This window comes from Melopsittacus undulatus, chromosome 5 (assembly GCF_012275295.1).
Source record: "Melopsittacus undulatus isolate bMelUnd1 chromosome 5, bMelUnd1.mat.Z, whole genome shotgun sequence".
In the NCBI taxonomy this organism is placed as follows: domain Eukaryota; kingdom Metazoa; phylum Chordata; class Aves; order Psittaciformes; family Psittaculidae; genus Melopsittacus; species Melopsittacus undulatus.
The window spans coordinates 21,756,870-21,781,338 of NC_047531.1; the positions used below are offsets into that span (position 1 = coordinate 21,756,870).

At 41.3% G+C, this 24,469-nt stretch overlaps 1 protein-coding gene across 1 annotated transcript; it reads right to left on the bottom strand.

Moving 5' to 3' along the window:
- Positions 1–1,941: 1,941 nt before the first annotated feature.
- PANX2 (pannexin 2) lies at positions 1,942–22,188 on the bottom strand. Its single transcript, XM_005146121.2, has 3 exons — positions 21,963–22,188; positions 4,220–5,671; positions 1,942–2,294 (listed from the first exon to the last, which is right to left on the bottom strand). The coding sequence occupies exons 1-3, from the start codon at positions 22,186–22,188 to the stop codon at positions 1,942–1,944; spliced, it is 2,031 nt and encodes a 676-aa protein (XP_005146178.2).
- Between the last annotated feature and the right edge of the window lie 2,281 nt (positions 22,189–24,469).

Consider the following 24,469-nt stretch of genomic DNA (forward strand, 5'->3'; position numbering starts at 1 on the left):
GGAGCCACAGGCAGTGCATGAGCTGTTCAGATCTTTGCTCATCTCATGCTGTCTCATGCAGACAGCTCTGGTGCAGGCTGTTGGGGGACATCGATGTCCCCCGAGCAGGAAGGAGACAAGCCAGCAGGAGCGGTTCAGCCATCACTGCCCAGCTGCCGTGGACCAAGCTCCATGTCCTCCATCAGCTCCATGCCATCCTGCACCAAGACATTAGCAACCTGTTACAGCCAGGTCCTTCAGATGTCCCCGGTGCCCCACCCCAGCTGCAGTACCTGTCCTCTGGCTTGCTGCCTTTGTGGTATTTGTCTGTTCAGGCCAAAAGAGAGGGAATAAGTGAAGTAATGCAGGGGGGAATGGTGGCTTTGCCTATCCCACCTACTGCTTATAGTAAAATCCCACTTGCACATAACTAAGCTAAGAAGTAGTACACATTAAACTATTCAGAATAACAGGTATTTATTTTCAGTGCTATTTTCATTAAATATTGGTATATTATATCCATGTCTGAGGTAATAAATTAAAAATAAATTGAAGGTTTCAGTCCCTTATTTGCGCTGCATATTTTTTCTACCATTATACATAGTTTTGAAGCAAACACACATAGTCCATAATTCTGAATGCAGCTAGGAATATTATTTTAACACAGTCACTTTTTGTTTCACTATAATTTTGCTGAGAACAATTATTGCATGATGCACTTTTAATAGATGTTTTAGTTATCTTAGAGTTTTCTATTAAATCACACATACCGTAGTTATAGGAAGATGGGCATGAAGATGTGCTTTGAGCCAAGGACGGCAAATATTGAATCAGAGTAATAGCACATACTGCAGGGTTATTTTCTGCCTGCACTAGAGCCCAGATCCAGCAAAGACATTTCAGTGTGTGCTTAGCTTTAGATGGATGAGTTGTTTCACTGCCATCCATGGCCTTAAGTGTTTGCTGAATCAAGGACTAGCCAAGTCTGCAGATCTGAATTCATACACTTCTTTACCTGTGTGTTATTTGAAAACAGTCTTGCTGGTTTCATATTTTGTAAGACATTTTGTAATCACCTTTCCTTACAAAATACAGCCTTTTGTCATTGTTTTTTTGTATCAATGAAGCACCCGTGAAAGTTTCTAACCTGGTTCATAAATAGACTAAGAAAAAATAAGCAGCTACAATGATTTGCTTCTAAGTATTTTGTTAAAATCAACACCTGGTTTGAAAAGTTATTAAAGTAATTCTTCCTATGGTAAAATATATTTAAAAAAATAAACTCTTCATTTCATCATCTTCCATCAAACATATAAGCTAGGTAAAGGGCAGAGCACACCTCAGGTGTTTTCATTTATACATGCAAGAGATCGAGTCTATCAATCTGTCTGCACTTAAATGCTGGTGGTAGTAAGGCCCTTTCAGCTAGGTCTCCATCAAGCCCAACAGCAGTGAGCTAAAGAAAGAAACAAAAATTTTGTTTGCATATAACATTTCATAATCCTGAATCAAAAAGAAAATCCTCTCTGCTTAGAAAGAAACTCGTATTTAACTGCTGCCATCAAAACAGTATAACCTCACCTCCAAGTTTTAACTTTAGTCAGTGATTCTAAACACAAAGAATTTAAACACTCACTAAAATTACTGTAGTATTCCATCAGACTCTTAATGTTCATAAATTGTGCTAAACCCCATTTAAATCAGGAAGCTATATTTTAGAGCTAACGGTTATCTTGGTGTTAAAGGTCTGTTTCCACCAGATTTTCTTTATCCTATTTTGCAAATGACTGACAGTGCTCATGATGTGAACCTGGAAAACCTTCTGGTGTTATTACCAAAAGCTACAGTCTGTGTGAAAACTCTCCATGCTCATGCAGTGAATTGCATCGTTGGGGGACCATGGTCCGCACTGCAGTGGTCTTGGCCCTGGCACTGAGGGCAGAGCTGTGCAGCCCATGGTCCTCAGTACTCCACTGAGCTCACAATTGCCATTGGTTCATCAAATGTTGCCAACCTTATCTGCTTTGGGGTAGGGATGGAGAGAATTTCCCCGGTGTCAGTTGGTGAGTGAATACCATTGTCTATTATGTTTGAAACTTCCTCCTCGTGATCCTCGTACAGCGTGTTGATGTGCAGCAAAGGGTGGGCTGGGTTGCAGTTCAGTGCAGGAGTTGGCTCTGCCTTGACTTGGTTCAAAGTCATACTCGATGCAGCAGCGGTGGTGGCTATATGGTTGTGGACAAAAGCCCCAGCAGCAGGCACAGTTCTGCATGTTTCAGATGAGTATAGGATCTCTTTTGCAGGATGAGGGGTGTCTAAAAGAAAACAAAATGGACAGTTAAAAAACAGGTTATCTCTTTCACCCTTCCAGTCCATTAGAGAGGAGTGTTCTGAACCAGTAAAAGTCTTTGGCAGTTTTGCCACTGATTTCAGTGGGAGCAGGAGTGGATCCCAAAATTAATGTTTCTGGGACCCTTCGAGAAATCCAACAAGACTGAGTCAAAACAATGGGGTTGGAAACTCCGGGAAATAGGACAAACAACAAATGGGTTTTGTAAATCTCGCTCTTTTTTATGCATGCTCATGCTTCCTTATGTGAATGGTATTTTCATAAAATGAACAAAAAACAACTGAAAAGTGTTTTTATTCTCCTCTACAGTCTGGCAGGTGTTTCAGGTTATAAATGTTATGATTTAATGTTTTGATAAATGACTGTTGAAATCCACAAGATAGAATACAAAACCACTGATCTTTTCAATGGGAAAAACTAGTGGTTACACACTGTAAGCCACTTGTCTTTAGAAAGAACTTTGTAATTTGGCATTAACTGATGTCGCTTTCCAGAAATCATGAGTCTGCCTTACCTGATGGACTGCAATATGGGTCTAACTCAAAAGCAAAGCTGAAAACTTTTAATGGGAATGGGGAGTAACAGAGCCCCAAAACTGCAGTAATTATATTTTGCCCTTAGAATATTCAAGCACTAATTTAGATGAAAAGTAATTGAGTCCAGAAAACCCCAGTAGTTTTGGGGAGTTGTAATCAGAGCAGGTGACTGGATAAGGAATGCTGGAGAATAGCTCACATGCACATTGGGAACTTGGAGGGTTCTAAGGAGTGTAGGGATTTGGAAGTGACAGAAACTTTTATACCTCAAATCACTTCTTTGATGGGCAGTGGGGTGACGGTAGCTGTCAGTCTGTCGGAGCCCAGAGGGAGGTCTTAGCTTGTAATGAGATGAGAGCCATTGCTTTAAGTACATACAAATCCTTCTATAACTTCAACTGTATAATGCTTCTTTCTTATGTCAGTAGCTTGCAAAAATAAACAAGATTATCTATCTATCTATCTATCTATCTATCTATCTATCTATCTATCATCTCTATCTACCTACCTACCTACCCACCTGTCTATCAGTTTATCTACTGGTCTATCACTTTTCTTAATGCTCACATGGCTTTCCTCATCACTCAAGTGTCTAACGATTACTGATATATTGGAAACACTCCTTTATGGTAAGAAAGGGACAGGATTTTCAAGACACATGGAGGAAATTGAGGCATACAAACAGCATCTCCTGTGAGACCATATAGGAAGGCAATGGTAGAATTCCTGAATCCCTGACCAGCATTCACACTTCAGACCATCCATCCTCCGGCTCACATGAGACAAAGGACAATTTAAAACATCTCTTGTGTGAAGAACAGTAACAATGAACTGAGTTGTGATTTCCCACGTGACAATCATATGTCAACCCCTAGGAACTGGTAGTTAAAGAGATTTTTTTTCTACAGGCAGCTTAAACTGCCATTAGCACAGTTCGTCACACACTCCTAAGTGTCTATTCCTGGTCAGAGTACTGGTCATCTACCATGGCAGTTTCCACACAACTTGAAAATAAGGCATGTTTGAAACATGCCGGGTGCTGGTGGAGCAGGAATGTCATCATGGAGGCCAAACTTTCCTCCTTTCCTTGGCAAGGCATGACCACATTGTGAGAATCTGCTTACATTTGAAAAATTATCTGCTGTTTCTGGCTCTAGCCCTAATAATCTTTATCCTTCATATAGCTGTTCAAGAGAGAAAACCTCTAGCTCTAAGGCCTGCAAGCCCTAATATTATTAGCTATCCAAAAATCTAGCAAGATAGGTCAAACAGTTCAGATAAACTTTTTGTTCCTGAAGATCACTATGCAAACTATAGTCTATGGAGGTGGTACGGGCATTACAGCATACTGTACCTTTGAGAGAGGAGGTAACGTGTACTACGACATTTTCTTCCTGGTTTAAAAATCCACTCTCTTGGCTTTTGGATGTAGGCATTGAGGGGATGGCTTGAATCTCTGGCTTGGGTTTTTTGCTACTGAGTATATATGGATGAACATCCAAGGAAAAGTGCCGTGTGTGTTTTTTTTCACTGCTTGTGCTTGGCATGGCATTAGGCTCGGTTTTATGAGTGGATGATTGCTGTGAGGTTTTTGCAGCAGACTCTAACAAAGGAGCTATAAGGCTGTCTGTTGCTGTTTTTCTCCGCACAGGCTTCGGCTTTTCAGGTTTATGGTTTTCAATTTTCATAATGGCTAACTGTTCCTTGAATGGCTGAGGAAGAGGATTGGTAGTTGGGATCCATTTCATCTTCTTCCTTGGCCTCTTAATGATGAGCTGCTCATTAGCATCAATGTCTGCTGGATCAATGCTTGGGTCTATCGTTTGGATCCCTGAATCACGCATGGTTGGGGTGGCATCATGATTGGACTGGGCCAATGCTGCAAGCAGCTGGCGTACCACATTGTCATACATCAGATCACTTTCATTTGTAATAAAATCCAGACGGTTCAATGATTTTATGTGGTCCCGATTTTCATTGCAAAACATGGCCAAAATGTTGATATCACAAAACTGGGACTTCTGCCACTGTTTCTTGGTCTTTATTCCAACTTTGTTCAGTTTATCAAATATGAAGTTAGACTTGCGAAATATGAAGAGGTGAATTAAGTTGATAAGGATTATCAAGTTCATGAAGCAGAGGAGAACGATATCTACACCAGCAATAATTCGCTGGAGCTGGACAGATGGCAGTTTGCAGTTCACTCTGATGTGCAATTTGGAGCTGCTCGTTTTATCTGGAGGCTCTCCTAGTGCACATGTAAATTCATTTTGCTTCTGTGTAGCATAGTAGGTGGATAAATATGTAATTGGTATGATACTTAAGAAGATGATGAACAAATGTCTCGCAAGATAAAGCTTAGCCAAGAAGTTGCTTCGTCCTCTTCTTTCCAGGTATTTCTCAAACAAGTTCTGTTCAGGGCTTTTTTCCTTCTCTGCGTTCTCAATGATTTCCCTCTTCTCTCTCTCTGTGATCCCTGGGCCTTTGGACTGAATCTGTTTCTCTATTTTTGGTGCCCGCCCTTCAGCTGCACGGTGGTAGCAGTTATCAATCTCCTGAAGCAAAAAATTAAGCTCTGAAGTCAGTCGGGTAGAGGCCAGAAATTCCCAGCCCAGAGCTGGAATGTACATTATCCCAGCAAAAGCCAGCAGTGCATAAGGTAGGAACTTATGCTCAAACAAGGAGGGCCAGTGGCTGGCATCAACTCCTGGCAAGGCATCTTTTAATTCTGTCCAACAATATCCTCTGGCATACAAGGCTTGATCGCGGGTGAAGTTGTGTGGTGTATAACAGTATATTGGCTCCTCTGTATAACAGAGAGAAAAGTCACTGCTGTGCATTTAACCTACAAAAGGAGCTCTGGAAAATAAACATTTTGAATTACATCAATTTTATTTTACTGCATCTTTACATGACCGATAAGCCCTCCATGCCTATTAGATAGCTCAGCCTGCATGTCTTCACAAACCCCCAGGCAAAACTATTTACCTGGTAATTTTAGGATGAACCCGAGCTATAAATGTCAGCAAGAAATACATATTCTGGTTTAATTACATCTCTGAGAACAATATCCTAAGCAACCATGACTCAAACTATGTGAAGCTGAAGAACAGATATCCACTACAGAGTAGCTGAGGATATTATGTGCAAATGCTGAAAGACTCATCCAGGTGAAATTTAAGGTTCATCCCAGCTAAATATTCTTCTAAATAGAAAAAAGTTAGATGTAGCTGAAGGCAATGTTCTTAATCCTCACTAACAAAGTCTACTCATTGCATATGGTAGAAAAAAATGAAACTTAAAGACATGCAAGCATTTAGTCAACTGTAGCCTTCCCAGCTACCACTCTTGAATTCGAGTGTGACTGACCAGGACAGAATCTGAAATGTTAACTGTATTTATCACTATGAAAATTTGTTTCTGCATTTGAAACTGTAACATTGTTTTTTACAGAGTGTGCACTTAAATGGTGGAACTTGATATCATACAGTATTATGGAAGAAACAAATACTGTGGATCAAGAAAGCAACCAGACAAGTAGAATAGAAAGTACAGCAAGGATTATTAAATACACAGATAGTGATGCAATATTTCTCTCAGGACATGTTGAAGCCTAGAGCTGCTGGAGGGTGGAAGGGTTTATCAAAGGAAGTAACACCATATGCATGTCTATTTTAACACTCCTTCCTAATCATTTGCTTTTTGCTATCATCAGAACCAGGATATTGGTCTAAAAGGGCTTTTGTCTTGACTGAGTAGATAAATTATGTTCTAATACAATTACATTTTTCTAGCAATATAAGAAATTAACATAGAAAAACTTATGAAAGCTAGAACAGTATTAATTGCCCAAAGAACAACGACCATTATCAAATCACCCTCTTCAAAGAGAAGGACAGTATTTTCATGTTCTGGCATGTAGAACAAAGGGATTATATTTTACAGCGTTGTGATATACCTTAAAAAAACTTCCTAAAATGAGACCCTAGGAAGAAGGCATGCTCTCTTGAATTGAGAGCTAGTCAAGAATGCTAAGTTTGCTCCAGTTCTACAGTTTGGACCAAGATCAAGAACAGCTCAAAATAGATCAAGAACAGAACTGTGGTACTGTTTCCTTAATAACACAAACCATGAAGAGAAGTAATAAAAAATTATGTTGTTTGATAACAATAAATAATTAAAAAACTAATAGGCACGCAAAACTGCCCAGTCCTTTGGCTTAACAGAGGACTCCTTACTTGATCAACTACTTCTCTAATGCAAGGAAATCAAAAGCATTTCCTAGTTCTTTGGCAAACTGTTGAAGTGTAAACCTCTTCTGGGACCTGCAGAGATCTACATGCTGAGGACTGCACTTTTTTCTTTTTATTGAAAGTGATTCAGTGAGGATTCTTTTCTAAAAATACAACCAATTTAAGCAGAGTCGGTAGAACAGATGATACTACCCAAGACAGCATGTGCAGTGAGTCAGCCCTGCAATTTCTTTAAAATCACTTTTCATGACTACTTTGAAATGATCTAACTCCAATCTCAGAGGAGAGCTTAAAGCACTCTAGTGTTAAAGTTTAGGTTATTTCTGTGTGTTTACAGCCATGTGTTACAAGATAAATGCTCACTGACTCTTGGGTTTGCTAATTCCATGCACTCCTGACCAGATCCATGAAAGGATACATACAAAAAATTAAACTTCTACTATCAAAAAGCTACTGTATGATTCCCCAGGAGACAAAGTAGATTCCTATATGAAAATGGTCCCATGGGGGAGGGTGGGGGGAAAAGGCAGAGTGGCATGTTTCTCATAAGCAGAAATATTTTGAACCAGGTGCCCCTAAGTTCAGTAGAACCTGCAAATATGAAACCTAGTTTCCTGTGACATACACGTGTTCCTTTCTCCTAGTTCACAACACCATGAATGCTTGGGAAGACAGCAACAAGTATTCATACAATTAATCCATAAGGATTATTTCTGGATTCAGGTATCAGTTGCTACTATTGAATGAAGTGTAAATAGTTCTCTTCAGTTCTTTTCACTGCGACCTGAAAGCTGACTTCTGACAAAATTGCACATATATAACAACAATCAAATATATATTTATTTTTATAAATTACAAAAGGAAGGAAACCAAAATGTCTTAAGATTTACATTTACGTTAGACAGATCACTTGGAGACTAACTCTACACTCTTATCCATTGCCACTGCTTCAGTGAAAAAAGACTGAAGAGCTTTGCAGCTTGAGTTTAGACTGAATAGCTTCATTAGAGACTACTTCAAAAATGAGACTGCCCAGCAAAGTAGAGAAAGCAGCTGAAATTTTGCATGGATTTGTTTGCTTTTCCTCTCTTAAATGTTTTTATCTATTCCCATTGTTTGGTAAGTTGTGAGAGATCTCTAATTTATTGGGATGGATGAACATAGTGTCCCATTCTTATTCAATGTTATGTTCTTGGTGCTAGTCTAGTATTTTCTTTGCATATTTATTAAATTGACATGATTTTCATGATATGCGATGTAAATCTCAAGACCCTTCAGATGAAACTCAATCCTCTGAAGTCAGTGGGACTTCTGATAACTGATTGAAGTGTGGGCATGGAGTTACAACGCAGTTTTATTCAAATGGTATTTCTAACATGTTTGAGCCATACTCATGGTCAGTGTATGCCACTAATGTTGGTAAAGTTATTCCTACAGGAGATTTAGCTTAAGCTTCTCAGCATACGACTTCACTCACAAAGCATAGCATCAGCTTTAGGAAGCTCATGCATCTAGGAAATGGTCCAAGACCATGGAGAAGACAGGAAATGTTCTTTTTGCCTAATTTTTAATAGACTAAGTACCCCATGCTAATGCTGTGAAGAAATAATTACTACATTGGAAAAAGTCTTTGATGTTAATATATTATAAAGTTATATATAATGTTATAAAGTATATTATACTTTATCTTATACTGACTTGAGTATAAAGACGCATACTAAGAAGCTTAGCTTCCCCTTTTTCAATACTATTAGATGATCACAGGAGCACTGCATTAGAAGTTTTCAACAGCTGTACATAAATACATTTTATCCTGCTCATCTATGCATATTAGTAGCTTTTAGAAGTCCACAAAACTATTCTCATAGGTAAGGTATGAGAGAGATCTCATTGAATTTTTTGGACATGCAAAGAAGATTAAGTAATCAATACAGAATTACTTAGTTGAATCACCATATAATTGATTGTGTTATGCCACTTGAAAAATTAAAATCCCTTGTCAGCTAAGTTTTTTCACATGCTCCATTCTGTACCATCTCATCCCATCAGTTTAAGCACTACTTAAATGGAGAAAAAGTACTTGCAGGAGGTACTGTGGTATAAAAGGCATACTTTAGGGGAATTAAAGAGTGCATGGTTGTGAGATGATAGCCAAGGTAGAGAGATAGAGAAAGGAAGGGGTTGTGCTGAAAAAACTCTTCAGAAAGAATCCAGATGGTATGGAATGAAGGAATGAAGGCAAAGCATGGAAGCTAGAAGCTGCAGTCTGCTGCCTTTTAGCAAAGGCTCCAAGAAATGCTTGTGGGCTTTCTCCAGGCACAGGCTCCCATTTCTACTGTTCCCAGTCCAAGGTCAGCCACCTCCTTTCAGTGGTTCCACAGTCTCTATATACTTCAGTATCCATTCACCTTGCACTCTTCAAGAGGCCCTGAACTGAAAATGATTTCTCAGGATGCAAGTGCTAGGCATGAAAATACATTAGGTAAAAAAAAATCTCTTGCTTAACTTAACATGAGGTACAGCACTGCTAAGTTCTGAAATTCCTCAAGCAAGGGGCTGGAGAGCTGCGGCTTGAGGTTGGAACCCCTGTGAACTTTCCCACTACAAAAGTGAATCTCAGATGTGGAAATGGAGTTACCAATGGAAAAACATGGTAACTGCTGTTCTAGGCCATTCCCTGAAATTATCTCCAATACAGACTCAGGGAAACACTGGAAGGAACCTCAGAAGTTACTGATTCACACATCAGAGCTCAAAGCAGGGCCACGATTATGTTCAGACCAGCTTATTAGGGCTTTGTCAGTCTGCAAACCTCCAAATATGGGGATTATACAAGCTGTGCAACATTCTCCAATGCTTGATTGTCCTCAAGGCGAACTTTTCTTTAGGTCATGTCTAGCGAGCATGGCTGATTCATACAAGTGTGATTTTTTACACTATTGAGAAACAGACATCTCCAAAACCAAACGCAATGGCTGGTTGCACTCCGAACATGTTAGGTAAAGTATGGCTAGAAGGCTATCATCGAAGCACAAGTGGCTAGAGCTCAGGCCTCAGTATTTCATCTCAGTCGAAGGAAGAGGTATCATCAGCACAGTTCACCAAGGAGGTGTGTGTTTTGCCTATCTATACATATAAAAAAGCTTTGAAAAAGAAAAAGGGAGCTGATGTTCAGTACACAGAAATGAGACCCTTAAGAATACACTGTGAAGCTGTAGATATGTATCACTCCATTATCTCTGCGAAGTAAAGTTTTAACAAGTCTTCCTGGGAAAATGAGTGAATTGCCCCTCCAAAAATAAAGGTAAAAATGCCAATCTCTTAGTATTCAACACTGCAAAAATTAGACCTGCTCCTAAAAGGACTTAAGTGACTTCATGCATTGGGCAGTTTCTTTAAAGGCAATGCGATTTCTTACACTGCATAAAATTTGGCATGTGCATCTCTCTTTGAAGAACTGATGCTGTAGGGGGAGCAAGCTTGTAAAATTTTATTATGAGCAAAATTATTTAAATAAATATGAACAACACTTTTACAATGCTGTTGGCAGACATTAACAAGTAAGAAAGGAAAATATTTGTAATAAACAGTATATATCCCTATATAAAAGGGCAAGTGACTTTTCACACCTACCATATTCCCAGTGAAATAAAGTATATTCACCCAAAGCAAAATATAAACCATGATAATAAACTATGTCTCTTGTGACACCCAGCATTTAGAATTTACTCTGGAAAAAGAAATCACACCTTATTAATCTTCCAACTGAATTGCATGATTTCAGCATTCTAGTGCAGTAATTCAGTAATGCAGAAGGAACAGAACAATTTTATAACAGCTGACAGAAAAAAAAGAAAAAAAGGGATCCAAAAAAGAAAAAAAAGAATTCTTGTGCTTGCTACACCAGACAAAGGTAAGTATGCCTCTTGTGCCAAAAATTCTGCAAGCATCTAGAAGTAAGCATTCAGCTTGACCACCATAACCCTGCATTGGGTACAGGCAGGAGAAGTGGTGCTTAGAAGCTGCTGAGCAGGCTGGATATCCCAGCTCCTGGGCAAGTGCCTAAACCCTCATGCTGGAGATCTGAATTAAGTATCAGGTAAGTACACTGAGAAGTATACTCACTGAGTTAAACACACTACAGAACCACCATGGGCCTAGTGCCTCCTACCAGTCGGCTTTCAGTCCTCTTGAAGAGGGCTGCTAAATCATCCTCATGCTGGTGCTCAACCTGCCTCAGAAGAAAAGATGGAATTCCAGCCAAGTTCTCTGAAGCACTCCCTGTACAGTCTCTCCACTTGACTCTCAGAAGAAATTCAGTGCTTAGGTAGAATCTCTGAATCTCCCTGGCCATCAGATGCCAGAACACAAGTTTCTATCAGCTAAGATAAATGACAAACACCCTGAATTCAGCAATAAATGCCAGTACTTGACAAGGGTAGTCCTTATAATACTGCTCTCTTTACATTGTGTCACATATGTGTAAGCAATCAGACATGCCTCATTCATCATGGCTACTAAAAGGATTGCATAAGAAAGCAAGTATCAAACTGTTTATTTTGAGAATCAGAAATAATTTATTTAGTCGTTTTTCAGCATTTTTTAAATGGAAAAGAATAAATGTCCTGGATCCTCTTCTCTCTGGAAAAAAAAAAAAAGAACAAAAACCATCCACGTTACTGAAGTTGAATATGTAATCTAAGGAATTATAATATTACCTGAACAGTATAAAGGTTTTCCATCTCAGACACAGTCTACAAGGAATACATAACACTCTGCTTTGAATGTGATTTTAACAAATGCTGGCTAATACTCAAATTAATTCACAGCTAAAGGAAAACTTCTCATAATTTAACTAGTTTACTTCAACTACTTCATTTAAAGAGCATTTAAAGGTTAGAAATTAGTACAGCATGAGGATGGACTCCTGAAATTACTTTTGTGTATCAACTGTAGTCATACAATCCTATTTAACTCACCAAGTTTACTCATATGAATAAGAAAACATTCATCAAACTAAACCTTAACTTAGCAAGCTAACTATTACTTTAGCAAAACAAAAAGACAATACCTTTACCTTCTTTCTTAGGGAATATTCTTTCCAAATCTGAATATAGGTTCCACGCCCATGAAGTCTTTCTAAGGTACAAATTTCTCCATGATCAACAAGGTAAGGTACAGCCTTTTTTGCCCATTCTCTGAAATCACTTGTCCTGTTTAAGAAAAATATCTTGAAAAGAAAGTCCCTGAAGAAATGAGTCAGGAAACCACTGTTGCTAGCAAGTTTTACTGGCCTGTCCTCTACAAGAATTAGTAAAAATGGGCGAGATGTAGATAAGCAGTTTTAAAGACTGACAGGTAATGGGTTACTCACAGGGGTAACTGCAGTGTAAGGGCAACAGCAGGTGTCCCAGTATGTACAATTTGGGACATTTTCTTTGCAGGTCCACTGTGTTAACTACATATTTTGGATCTGCAGAATCAATAAATTAATAACACACTTTCTTAGTGTATATCTATATTTACAGAACCATATTCCCTGTATGTAATAAACATTTGCTCTTCTAAAATTGGCTGGTATGTTGAGGTTCACTTACCAGCAATCTGAGGCTTAAAGACTTGTAACACCTGGCCAGGTTATTCAGGAGAGAAAGATACCTACTCCTACATGGCTGATATTTTGAAGCCTGTTGGAGAAGTTATTCCAGAAATGGCAACTGGTATGCAGAAGGCGCAGAAATACCTAAATGAAACCCCTTAGGGTGCTTCTCCTGTAGAGGAATGGTTCCTCAATAATGAGTTACCATCCAATGCTGATGGCTGTGCAGAATGGTGATAACGTCACTGGAAAAAGAGCTTATTTTATAGTGACTGTACTGCCTAACATTATTAGAAGCATTTCTTCCTGTGCTCACAAGAGCTCTGTGAGAACACAGAAAACACCTGAAAAGATATGGCAATGCTTGTATTTGTACATAGAGGTGTGTTCCTATATTGTAATGTTGCTTTGTATTATGTTAAGATTTGAGGGAAGGTTAGAGGTGAATTTAAACGAATGTATTCATCAAAATACAATTTATAAAATTCATCCATGCAGACAGTTCTACAAAAGAGATCTGAGTATAATACTTCTAAATTTAGCACTTACATGAGGAGGTGAGTGGAATTTTAGTGATCTACAGATCTTCTGCATAGGAGAAATAATGTGTGAAAGTAAGAGTTTTAACGCTTTCCAAACATTAAAACAACATTTTGGGGTAATTAAAAAATTCCCCTGTAGAGATGGAACCCCAGAGCAACTGCACAAGAACGCAGACACGATGATAATGTAGATTACATAACACCTAAAGTAAACTGTAAGAACATGTAGGTGCCAAAATGAAATGAATTGTGAAAATCCAACAAAACTGATGATACACAGACAAGGGTGGCTTCTTAAGTCAAGAGTCAGGCACAAAATACAAACACAGAAGCAACAGGAACCAGCAGGTTTGTCCTATTGCATCATTGTTACTTAATGACTAGAAATGAAAAAGATGGCTTGTATTTTGGCATAAACACAGCATCCAGAAAAAAAGAATAAAACCACCAACAGTTAGCTCATTAGGTAACAATATTATGCTAACAATATAGTATTGAGGAAACAGAGATGGCTAGTCCACTGCCTCCCTGAACAGGTCCTGGATCTCACAAAAGGTAAGATACATCAACTTCAAAATGATGAAACAACTACTTCAGCATGTAACTAAAATTCTCCAGACACAGTCACTGAGCTCTAAGCTGTAAAAAACACCCTATGCATCCCAGGACCTGGCTGTGTCACTGCTCTGGTAACTTCGAATCTGCACAACAGGCATGGTGCTAGTAAAGGAAAGCAAACAAACCCCCAAACCTTCCTATCACAGTGAACTGCTGTATTTCCCAGTTCAAATGCAAGAGTATAATACATGCCTAGGTCAAAATCCCCAATAACGTAAATATCTGCACTGACTTCAGTGTTGTTTTTTTTTAGAATAAATCCTCTATCATGTGAAACAAAGGGAACCTCTGTAAGAACCATGCCAGTTTACTGCAGGATTACTAGTCTTTTGCAATTAAATGTGTATACGTACTGGAGGTGCCCACTGCAGTCATTTTTGATACTGGCAGAACCCAAGGAACTCTGTGATGGTGCAGATTCTTCTTGAAGAATTTTACAGCTCTAAGAAACAATACTAGCTGTGATTTCTTCTAGATCATGGATGCATAATTTCTAGCTAGTTTAGGGACAACAAAAAAAGCCTCAAATACTTCAGGGTAGCTTTGAAAAACAGTCTCAGACCTACTTATATTTATTTATTCACAAGGTTTGCTCTTGACAAATGCGAATGAATCAACAAAAATGTTTTTTACCATCTGTTCAAATTGTTGAAGTTATCTGAAAGCATGTGATAACCTAAACCTCATCCACATTTTGGACCTTTTCACATATATGACACTTGAAGATGAAGGGGTTAACAGTGCCTACAGGGTCATCAATGTTCCACATGAAAAAAAGATGATGCATATGTGTCAGTGAAGCTTGAGAAATAGATTTCATGCAGAAAAGCATCTGTAGCAGCTAGGACCTGCAGTGGAATTGATTATATATGTGAAATGCATAAATTGATTACAAATGCTCATGCATTACCTCAAGAATACCTTTTTATTTAACATTCAGATGTGTAACTGCAGATCTCTAAATGAGCAAAACTCAGAGTTTTCTGAGTTATGTGAGAACCAGTTTGCACATCTTGTGCACACCTCATGTTTGCGTGTGAACTGCCCTTCCCCTTTTGGGAAAATCTTCATTGGCAGTGCGAAGAGCCAGCAGCTGAACTGAAGCCAGCCTTTGGTTGCCTGTACTATTTCATTCCTTTTAAAAACATATGATTTGAAAGCACTTAAACACAAGTGGTACCGAGACACTCCTTACATTCTTTTTTTGCTGCTGTTTATGCACTGGTGTTGTAATGCACATAAAACAACCTGTCCCTGTACTCTTAACACCAACAATAATCACTTGGAAAAATATAATCTTCACTTTCTTACTGTATGTGGCTTTAAATACAGTTGAAGAGAAAAACTGGAAAGTTAGATCAAATGCCATCTATCAGATAAGTCACCTAAGTAAACATATGTAAATATCCTGCTCACAACTTGAAACAAAAATATAAATTATGAAAGTGGACCAGCAATACAAAATAAAACTCCACCTCATAATACAGAAATCTTCAATATACACTATTTTAAACATACTGTTTGCTGAAATGCATAAAAAGACATTGAACTCAAGCATATACTGTATTACACAGTAAAGTAAACATGACTTATGCAAATAATTACAAATCAGAAAATAAACCACCAAAACTTGAACTGACCCTTCAGTCACTTAACTTACTGTTTCCTTCCATTAATTCCTCATGAGAATTTTCTAGCAGAAGGGTGGTAGAGGCTGAGCTACGTAACTGCTAAGAGACATAGAAATACAGTATTTATGAACAATTTTGGGGGGATTTTGTAGGCATTATTTTATAAACCTAGAAAAAAATTGATGCCAAAGCTTAGCTTTTGACTAAAATAGAAAAATCAACTGGATAATCGTTTTGCTTTATTTCAATAAAGTATTGGTATTTAACAGCTTCTGAGAGAAAAGCAAACATGATTGCAATATGGAAAGAATAATTTGCTGTGAATACAAAGCGTGAGGCACTAAACAAGAGGGATATGACTTAGCAATCCCTGTAATTGACCACATCAGTCCTAAAGCTTTTGAAAGTTTGGAAATCAAATTATTTCAATAAGTTGAAGATAACACAAAACAGAAACAGCAATGTATTTTCCTTTGGGGACCACCACTCTCTGGTCCCTTACACAAAGACCCTCCAACAGATATTGCTTCTGAACAAAATACAACACTGAACTGGAATATTTAAACCATTTACTTAATAAAAACATTAAATGATACAAACTAAGCAGCACTTCATGAAAACCAAGTATCTCTTCATCTACTCTATTGTAGAACAGTGTCTTAGAAGTTCAGCACATGCCACCAGATGCTTTGCTACAAAAGGTTGCCACTCACTGCCAGCAGCATCACTGCCAGTTGCAGAGGCCAGAATACAGCACTTGCTGACCCAGCAGCATCGTACTTGTGGATGTGGTTTCTGTGTACTATTTCCATTGTTAAAACAAGGAGAACAGAGGAAAAAATTAAAACCACATGGAACATCAAACAGACACACTTCAAACTGGTAATTAATACTGTAGTCTAATGCTCCCCATTCTGTACATTTTAATAAGGAAGTGAAAATGAAAAGGTGGTATATTAAACGACTAATCCCTTTTTATCCAGATCCATATCACCCCAGACTAACTATGCCTTGACAGATGATACTGAAACATCATAACTAAAACCAACTGCTGAACACACCTAGCTGGACTAGAACTACATATCTTGGAGCCTTACCTACTAACATTTAATTAAAGTTTGGTGGTTTACCATTTTTTCACTAAATATTAGTCTAAGGCTAGTCTGCTTCAACAAGGAAACATTTAAAATACTTTCTTTAAAAATAAATAAGTAAAAAACCCACAATCAAACCTTTATCATAGAAAAGGAAACAACCCATCAGGCTCCAATGCAGGTAAAATGGAAGTATAGAAATCACAACCTATACCTCCAGGCTTGCAGTTTGCTTCTCCACCAGCCAGTACCTCATTTAGTAATTTATTCCTGCACTGGGACAGTGCTGTACTACCAAATCTAAACTCTACATTCATACCGGTTGCATTTTACTTCCATTTTGCACAGGAATAACTAAGTGTTCAAGCTGCTAGGGAAAAGACAGGCTTATGGATCTTCAGGTATGGGAAATCAAACCTATAACGAGTCAAATACAAGCATGGACCTTTGCAAAGCACTGCATATACATGTGCATGAGTGTTCTAGAAAATGTCAAAGAATATACTGGGTGTGATGGGGGTTGTCACTATTCTGACAGAAATTCAAATACACTGGTATTCATATTTAAATAAATGATTTAAAAATGCTATATTTAAAGTAGCCATTTCCAAACAAAATCAAAGCAAACTGAAGTAAGTTCCCTTGGGACTACCAACTGCACACATTCTTATTCCTAACGAGGACACTGACATAAGAGAGGTTTCCTGTAGCCTATGTTGCTTTCTGTAGGCATCTTCACAAGTGCTGAGAGCCCTATGACTCCAGAAAACCAATTAAACACAGAAAACCAATTAAACACAGATCCACTCACTGGGTCAGAGGCACATGTCTCCAAAACTTTCCTTATTATCCTTAAGGTCAACATACACTGGCCCCTAACTACGGGATGTCTGGGTTTTATATGAAGTCTGTCCATGGGGAGTTTTAGAACGGGAAACAGTATTCATTTTTCTTTTGTGAGTGCTCATGTAGGCTTTCTTTGGTGGCCTGGCTGACTATTGCTCCTAAATGACTTCATTATAATCTTATGCCCAGTATAAATACAGCACATGGATTTTTTTTAATTAGCTTTCTAGCGGTGCTCTTTCTGGCATCACTGGTTTGCTTGAAAAACATTTGACAATTTGGAGACTCGGTAATCATAATCTAAGAGGTTAGTTGAGTGACTTTCTTTTCTCTGATGAGAGAAAGCTTAGGAAATGCAAAGAAAGGCTGTATTTCTTTGCAGAAGGGCCAGGGCAAGAACTGCATCTCACTTTGGCTGTAACAGTGAAGTCCTGTTCCTACTGAAATCAGTAACAAAACTCTTACAGACTCCTTTGCAGCCTGAATTTAACTCTCAGGAACACATACTAGCCATGTGTGTGCCCTATGCCTTCCCTCAATTTCACCCCAAATGCACTGCCATCTATTAGTGAAGTCTGGGAACAAAACTTTATCTTCCAGTAAATTTTGGTTATGTTAAAAATTAATTTATAGGGCAAAAGCTAGCCAAGGATGACAGCCTATTTTTTTGCATCAAGTCAGACTGTAAGGATACTAAGCATCCAGGCTGCATAACAAGGAGCATGGCCAGCGGGCTGAGAGGCCCTCTCTGCTCTTGTGAGACCCCTAGTCTCACAAGTACTGCATCAGCTGAAGTACTGCATCAGCTCTGGAGATCTCAGTACAACTTCCTGCTTAAGTGAGTCCAGAGGAGGCCGCAAAGATGGTCAGAGGGAGGGAGCACCTCTCCTGTGAAGGCAGGCTGATAAAGGTGGAGCTATTCAGCTCTGTGAGACCTTACAGCAGACTTTCAGTCTTTAAAGGGGGCTTTTAAGAAAGAGAGACACTTTTCATCAGGGCCTATAGGGACAAGACAAAGGGCAAAATCTTTTAAACTGAAAACGGATAGATTTAGATTAGATATTAGGAAGAAGTTATTCCATGTGAGGATGGTGAGGCACTGGCACAGGTTGCTCAGAGCAGGTGTGGATGCCACATCCCTGGAAGTGTTCAAGCCAGGCTGGATGGGGCTTGGAGCAACCTTTATTCTACCACAAGGTGTCCCTGCCCATGGCAGGAGGCTGGAACTAGATGAGCTTTAAGGTCCCTCCCAACCCAAACCAGTCTACAATTCTATGATCCATGTAATATGTAATAGAAGAAAAGCATAATACCTAATTCAAAGCCTTTTGTAAGACATTAAGTGATTTATCCAGAAAATCGGCATAGTACCTGCTAAAAAATTAAGTCTTGCCCTGTATGCTACTAAACAGTAATTTGTCATTTAATTTTTCAAAACTAAAGTGAAGATCACTCCAGTAGGAGGACAAACAAATCACATGAATAGTTAAATGCATTAACCCAAACAACAACTTTGCCCTTGGCGCTAAATCAACATAATTAACTTTATCTTCACCTGCAGGCAAACCACAGGATACAATATGTTATGCTACACACATAATAATATTTAAGGATTATTTATAAGATGTAAATTGACAATTAACACGCTTTGTGTTGTGTTGTGGGGTTGAACTCTGCCTCCATACATGCTTCATCACAACCTATGGCTCCAGAAGGCTTAGTGTTATGCTTTAAGCTACACTTGATCCCACACACTTAAACTCAAAGGTAGATCAGAGAGATAAGATGCTCTTATCTCCTCCATGCACACATCATGCAGATTCTTCCAATTCTCAGCAAAAGGTCTGTGAGAAACCACTGCTTTTTTGATAACTACACTTTTATGTCTGCAGTGCACACACCACTGTTCCATGACCTTTACCAGCAGTGATTAAATAAGATGGTACAGACCCTGGAAAAGGGGGTGGTTCTCAGTTTAGTTACATGATGACAGCTTTTTGCACTGCATGTCATTAACAGAATGAGGAATAATGGAAAGATTCAGCACACAAAGGCCCAAAGCAAAGTTTGGGAAGCTACTATGATATTCACTACCAAGGGGCAGTGGGATCCTTACTCAATTTTGTCACAAAAGTTAGTACTTTCATACCTATTATTTAAATTGCACACAGGGACAGTATCCAAAGCAAGCAAATTATGTTATTTATTTTTTTTTCAAGTGGCAGTGCATGGATGAAATATAACACAAACAGCAGAATCAGTAGTAAGCATGTGTCCACCTGGACAAGCGTCAATGTCTATGGACAAGCTTGACTTCACAAAGAAGTCTGAGCAAGTACTGTTTTGCTAACAGAGTAACATCTGATTCAGGACACATGAAAATAATGGAAGTTTTGCTCTTGAACACTGTGGAAACATAACTGAATCCACTAACCCTGAATTCTTTAACTCCACACCCTAAAAAAGAATTTATTTCTTTTCTTCAGACTCTTAACGGTGTTTCTATTACATTGTTCTGTATTGTTATTTTTTTCTCATTTTACTTTTCTAACTGCATCTGAACAAACTACCCATCTGAACAAACACATAACATCATATGAAAGAAAAGTGTTATCCTGTATTTTTCCAAAGACGTATGGTGTTTTCTGTGTTGTCTTGTAAGCTTTGCTCGGGCAGGACACAACAGGTTACTGCTCTAGACCTTACTGGATTCAATCTGCATCCATGGTCCCTAGGTAGACGCAAATGATTCTCCTGTCATCTTAGAGAAGAGTGTTCCACAGCACAGAATAAATTAAATTGCAGAAGTATAGGCAGATGCAAGCAAATTCAGTAGACCCCCCTCTCTTCCATGTGCATGTGTGGACCTTGTATAAATCTGAATCTCTTAGACTTGAGGCATCCTCCGCAATCTACAGTTCCAGAGGACTTGTTCATATGGAGCAAGTTACTGCTATCTGCATAGGCAGTGAGTCATCAAAGGGCTTCTGCTAGGAAACGTGCACTACTTAAGGAACACACAGGAAGGGGCATTACCTTTTCTGCACCAAAGGTCATCTTTAGGCCTACTGAAGTTAAAACCAGTACGTCTCACACAGTATGGAAGCACATATGTAAGTATGTGCTCTTGCGATCTTCTGTAGAATTGCTTTTGCATTAAGTTTACTTCTCTACAAACCAAACCAAGGAAGGCATCCCAAACCTTTTGTATTCTACAGAGGAATTCCTCAGTGGTGACCTTGAATCCTGCCTTTCAGTCACTATGAAGATAGAGCTTTCGGATGTTCAGCAAGGTTAGCATGCCCTGAAAATATGGTCTCTCTGAGATAGCTCCAGATGACCACCCCAAAAATGTTCATCTGGATGGCCATTAACTGTAGTGAAGATCTTGAGCGATATAACTATATAAAATCTATATAACAGTATATAGCATGTATAAAAACTACATAACAGTTTAAAAACTGAGGTAGACTGAAAAAGCTTTAACTATAATTAAGGAAAATCTTAAGACTCCATTTGTAAGCAGTTATTCTTCTAAGTGATTTAACCTTATCTCATAATGAAAACAAATATTAAGGACATTAAGCGTTGGAAGTCAATTCCAAAGCAGTGTGCAAAGCAAGAACCTGATTCTGGTATGTTTATACTGATTGAATAAAGCCAGTTTTTACTAACCTTACAAGCTACAGAATGCCAGTGTGTATGAAAGTGCAAATAATTTAATGTCAATCTTCAGTATGGAGCTTCAGAGGCCCTTAAAAGCAGTCATGCTGGCAGCTGCACTCATCAAGCTTAAATTTCACAACATTAAACAATGTTTACATACGCGCTAATGGCCCAAAAGGTGTCATAACAGTTCACTGGGTCAGTAATCTTCAAGGCTCACCAAAACTTGACCTTCCTAGACTGGAAGGAATCCACACCAATGGTGATGGGCAATCAAACCTGGCTGTATGTGCTTAACAAGAACAGACATCAGTGATTTCCACTACCACAACATGGCAAAGCAGTGTGCATGTGTCTCCACACATCGTACCACTCTCCATGAAATCATTCCTTCTCTTTCCCTAGAAGGCCAGTTGATGTAGACATGATGTACACACCAGAATTAACGTCAGGACAAGTGCTTGAAGTCAGCCAGGGTCCAGCTCAGGCCTGGTCCTGGATCCAACTCAAGTAGTGGAACACCGCACCTGTGCCCCCTGCCAGCAGCGGGCACCCCCTTGCGCGCTGTTGCCTGCAGGCCACTGACCAGGGCCTACAGGCCGAGCGGGGCAGAGGGGTCCCCTCCCCACCGGCGGGGAGAGGCACTCACCCCCCCGTCAAGGTGAGGGGTCAGGCCGCCGCCCCTGCACGGGTGACCGTTAGGGAGTGGCTGCCCGCCTCGACGCTGCTGCCCCTGCCTGCCAGGGCGAGGGGTGGCAGCCATGCTCCGAGCACCAGCGCTCCCGCTCTGCGGCCGTGAGACACGGCCCTGCCCGCCCCGCCTGCGGACGCTGTCCCGCCACCCTTACCGGCGAAGTTCTTGGTGAAGACGAGCGTGACGAGGAGGATGGGGATGAGGACGGTGCCGATGGTGACCACGCGGTCGAAGGGCAGCTCCAGCTTCAGCTGGATGAGCAAAGCCGCCAGCGCGCCCGCCTTGTCATCCTGCTGCCCCGGCAGGATGAGCTCCTTCAGCTTCTCGCCTGCCAGCAGCGCGGTGGCCATGTCGGGGTGGTTATCGATGATGTGTTGCATAAGCAGTAGCGGCGGGCGGCCTCACGCCGCCGGGCCTCCCCGGGGACGGGCGGCGCGCTGCGGAGGGCTGGTTGCGGGCGGCGCCCACCGGCCTACGGAGACAGCACCGAGAGCGGTGATAGCGGTAACGGTGGGGGCGCGGCTGGACCCTCTGCCGCAGCGGCACCGTGGCCGGACCGGCAGCCCCGCGGGCCACCCCCGAAAACCCCTCGCCCAGGGAGAAGGGTGCAAACGGGCCGGCACAGCGATGCAGCCGGGCACCCGCAATGCCAGCAGCCGGGCAGGGCAAGGCAGCCTCCCTCTCCCCAGAGCTGCGCTGAGAAATGTCACGAGAGGCGGGCAACAAGAGCTGCACGGTGACAGCTCTGCCATTAAACGCTGCCTCCGCTCTGCAGTTCATGCAGTACAAAGGCGGCGGAGCAGCCATGCAACAAGGCAGACTGGAGCTGCCTCTCCTGAAGTGCTGCAGACAAGGAAGAGAGCATTTACCTGTCAACTTCGGCTCGCGCGGTTCCCAGGGGATGGTGAGCAAACCCGATGGCTTGTAAATAACAGCGGAAGCCGCGAATAAACTTACACTGGACCTTCCTGCCGCAAAAAGGGTCCCTGCACCTCCGCGAGTAACAAAACCGCTCCGAATTCGGAACGGGAGGCGAGTGATGTGTTGATGCTTGGTATTGCCGCGGGCGGGTGGCGCTTGCATGGAAGTGCCGCCCGCACCGAGCGGCTGTAACGTGCAGAGCAATTCAAGAAGGGGCTTGCAGCAGTCTTGGGCAGGAGGAGGAGCACCGGAATGAACTGCGGGAACGGAGAGGTCCTGTGAGGTGTTAAAGCGAACGGCTGTAGCCCCCTGAGGCGGGAGTAGCCGCAGCAGGCGGCAACGGTACGGGCGCACACACACACGAGCCTACCCCGTGCGGCCGCTGCCCCGGGCGGCGGCGGCGCCCGCTTCCCGCAGGAGGCAGCGAGCATGCGCCAGCTCGGCTCGCGGGGAGCCGCGGCCGTTGGTGCTCGTTTGAGGGGCGCTGGGGCGGGCGTGGGGACAAGGGGTCCGCGGGCACGGAGGAGCCCGGCAGGAGCAGGCCCCAGCTCCCTTCTCTCCCCTCTCTCTCTCCTCTCCCTCCCCTCTCCCCCTTCTCCCGCAGCACGCACGTGGAGCTCCGGCCCGGGTCCGGCGGCGCCTCCCGCAGCGCAGTGGGTTGTGAGGGGACCGTAGACCCTCACCCCGGCGTGCTGTGCCCTGAAGGTCTGGAACACGAGGACACCTCAGGATGTAGGTGCTGCCATGAGAAGCCCTTGCAGATGCTTGCTCGTTAATGCTCATGTGGGGTTAGTCACACCTGATAAAACAGCCAAAGGAGTTTTATGCCAGAAGTGCAGAAGACAGCTTTCAGCTTGCCTCAGCCTAATGGGGTTCAGGCCTGTATCTTCACAGGGATGACCAGACCTTGCTGTCCATCTCTGGAGCAAGCTGGGAATGGAGCACTGTTCAGGCAAAAGCTGGACCACACAGCACCAAAGGAGGACAGTGCTGCATCACAGTTAGCAGTTATGGCATTCAGACAAAAGCTCTGGGTCACAGTTCCTCCTTCTCAAGTTGTTTATGGACTTTATATTTAGCAGTACTTAGATGAAAACCAGAGATATGCTTAAACAATGTTGCTGACATTTCTCTCAAGGATTTGCAGTTGTCATCTGCAATGCTGCATGAGTAAGGCAGAGATTTTCGTTTTTGCCTTGAAGTTTCTCCAGTTGCTGTGAACAATGTGGTGGTGCTAGTTGTTAATCAGATTTAAATGTTGGGTGCAAGCTTTAAATAATATCTCTTGGCAGGGGTCCTTCCATCCAGGCAGGGGTGTAATGAGCAAGGCAAGAGGGATGGGCAACAACCCTTATGGAGGATCCCTGGCAGCAAATGCAAGCTGTCAGTGCCACATGCTCCTGAAGAGCACTGAGAATGAGAAGGCAGGAGAGATGAAACCTTAAGCTGTCACCGTCACTCGTTTAATTTTCCTTTGCTCCTCACCCTCTGTAGGGTCTGTCTTTCCATTCCAACAACAGACAACTGAAACTCCATGTGCACCAGTTACTGCTGTTACCCAAGGGGTGATGCTGAGCAAGATGGACTACAGTAATGGTCCATTGCTAGTAGACTAGCAGTACAACTGATTGTACAGCTTTTGCCCAGACTTACATCATCATAATCATTTCACCATGCTTTTCTCTGCTGTCGATGATCTTGTCCTGTGCATTGAGAATGTTGCTGAAAGACCAGTTCACT

What these genes read in the sequence shown, in the direction of transcription:
- PANX2 (XM_005146121.2), bottom strand. Translation starts at nt 22,188, where the DNA reads ATGCAACACATCATCGATAACCACCCCGACATGGCCACCGCGCTGCTG. An exon ending in CTTCACCAAGAACTTCGCCG is followed by an intron (nt 5,672 to 21,962) that starts GTAAGGGTGGCG and finishes TCTGTTATACAG; the next exon opens with AGGAGCCAATATACTGTTAT. An exon ending in CGTTACCTCCTCTCTCAAAG is followed by an intron (nt 2,295 to 4,219) that starts GTACAGTATGCT and finishes GTTTTCTTTTAG; the next exon opens with ACACCCCTCATCCTGCAAAA.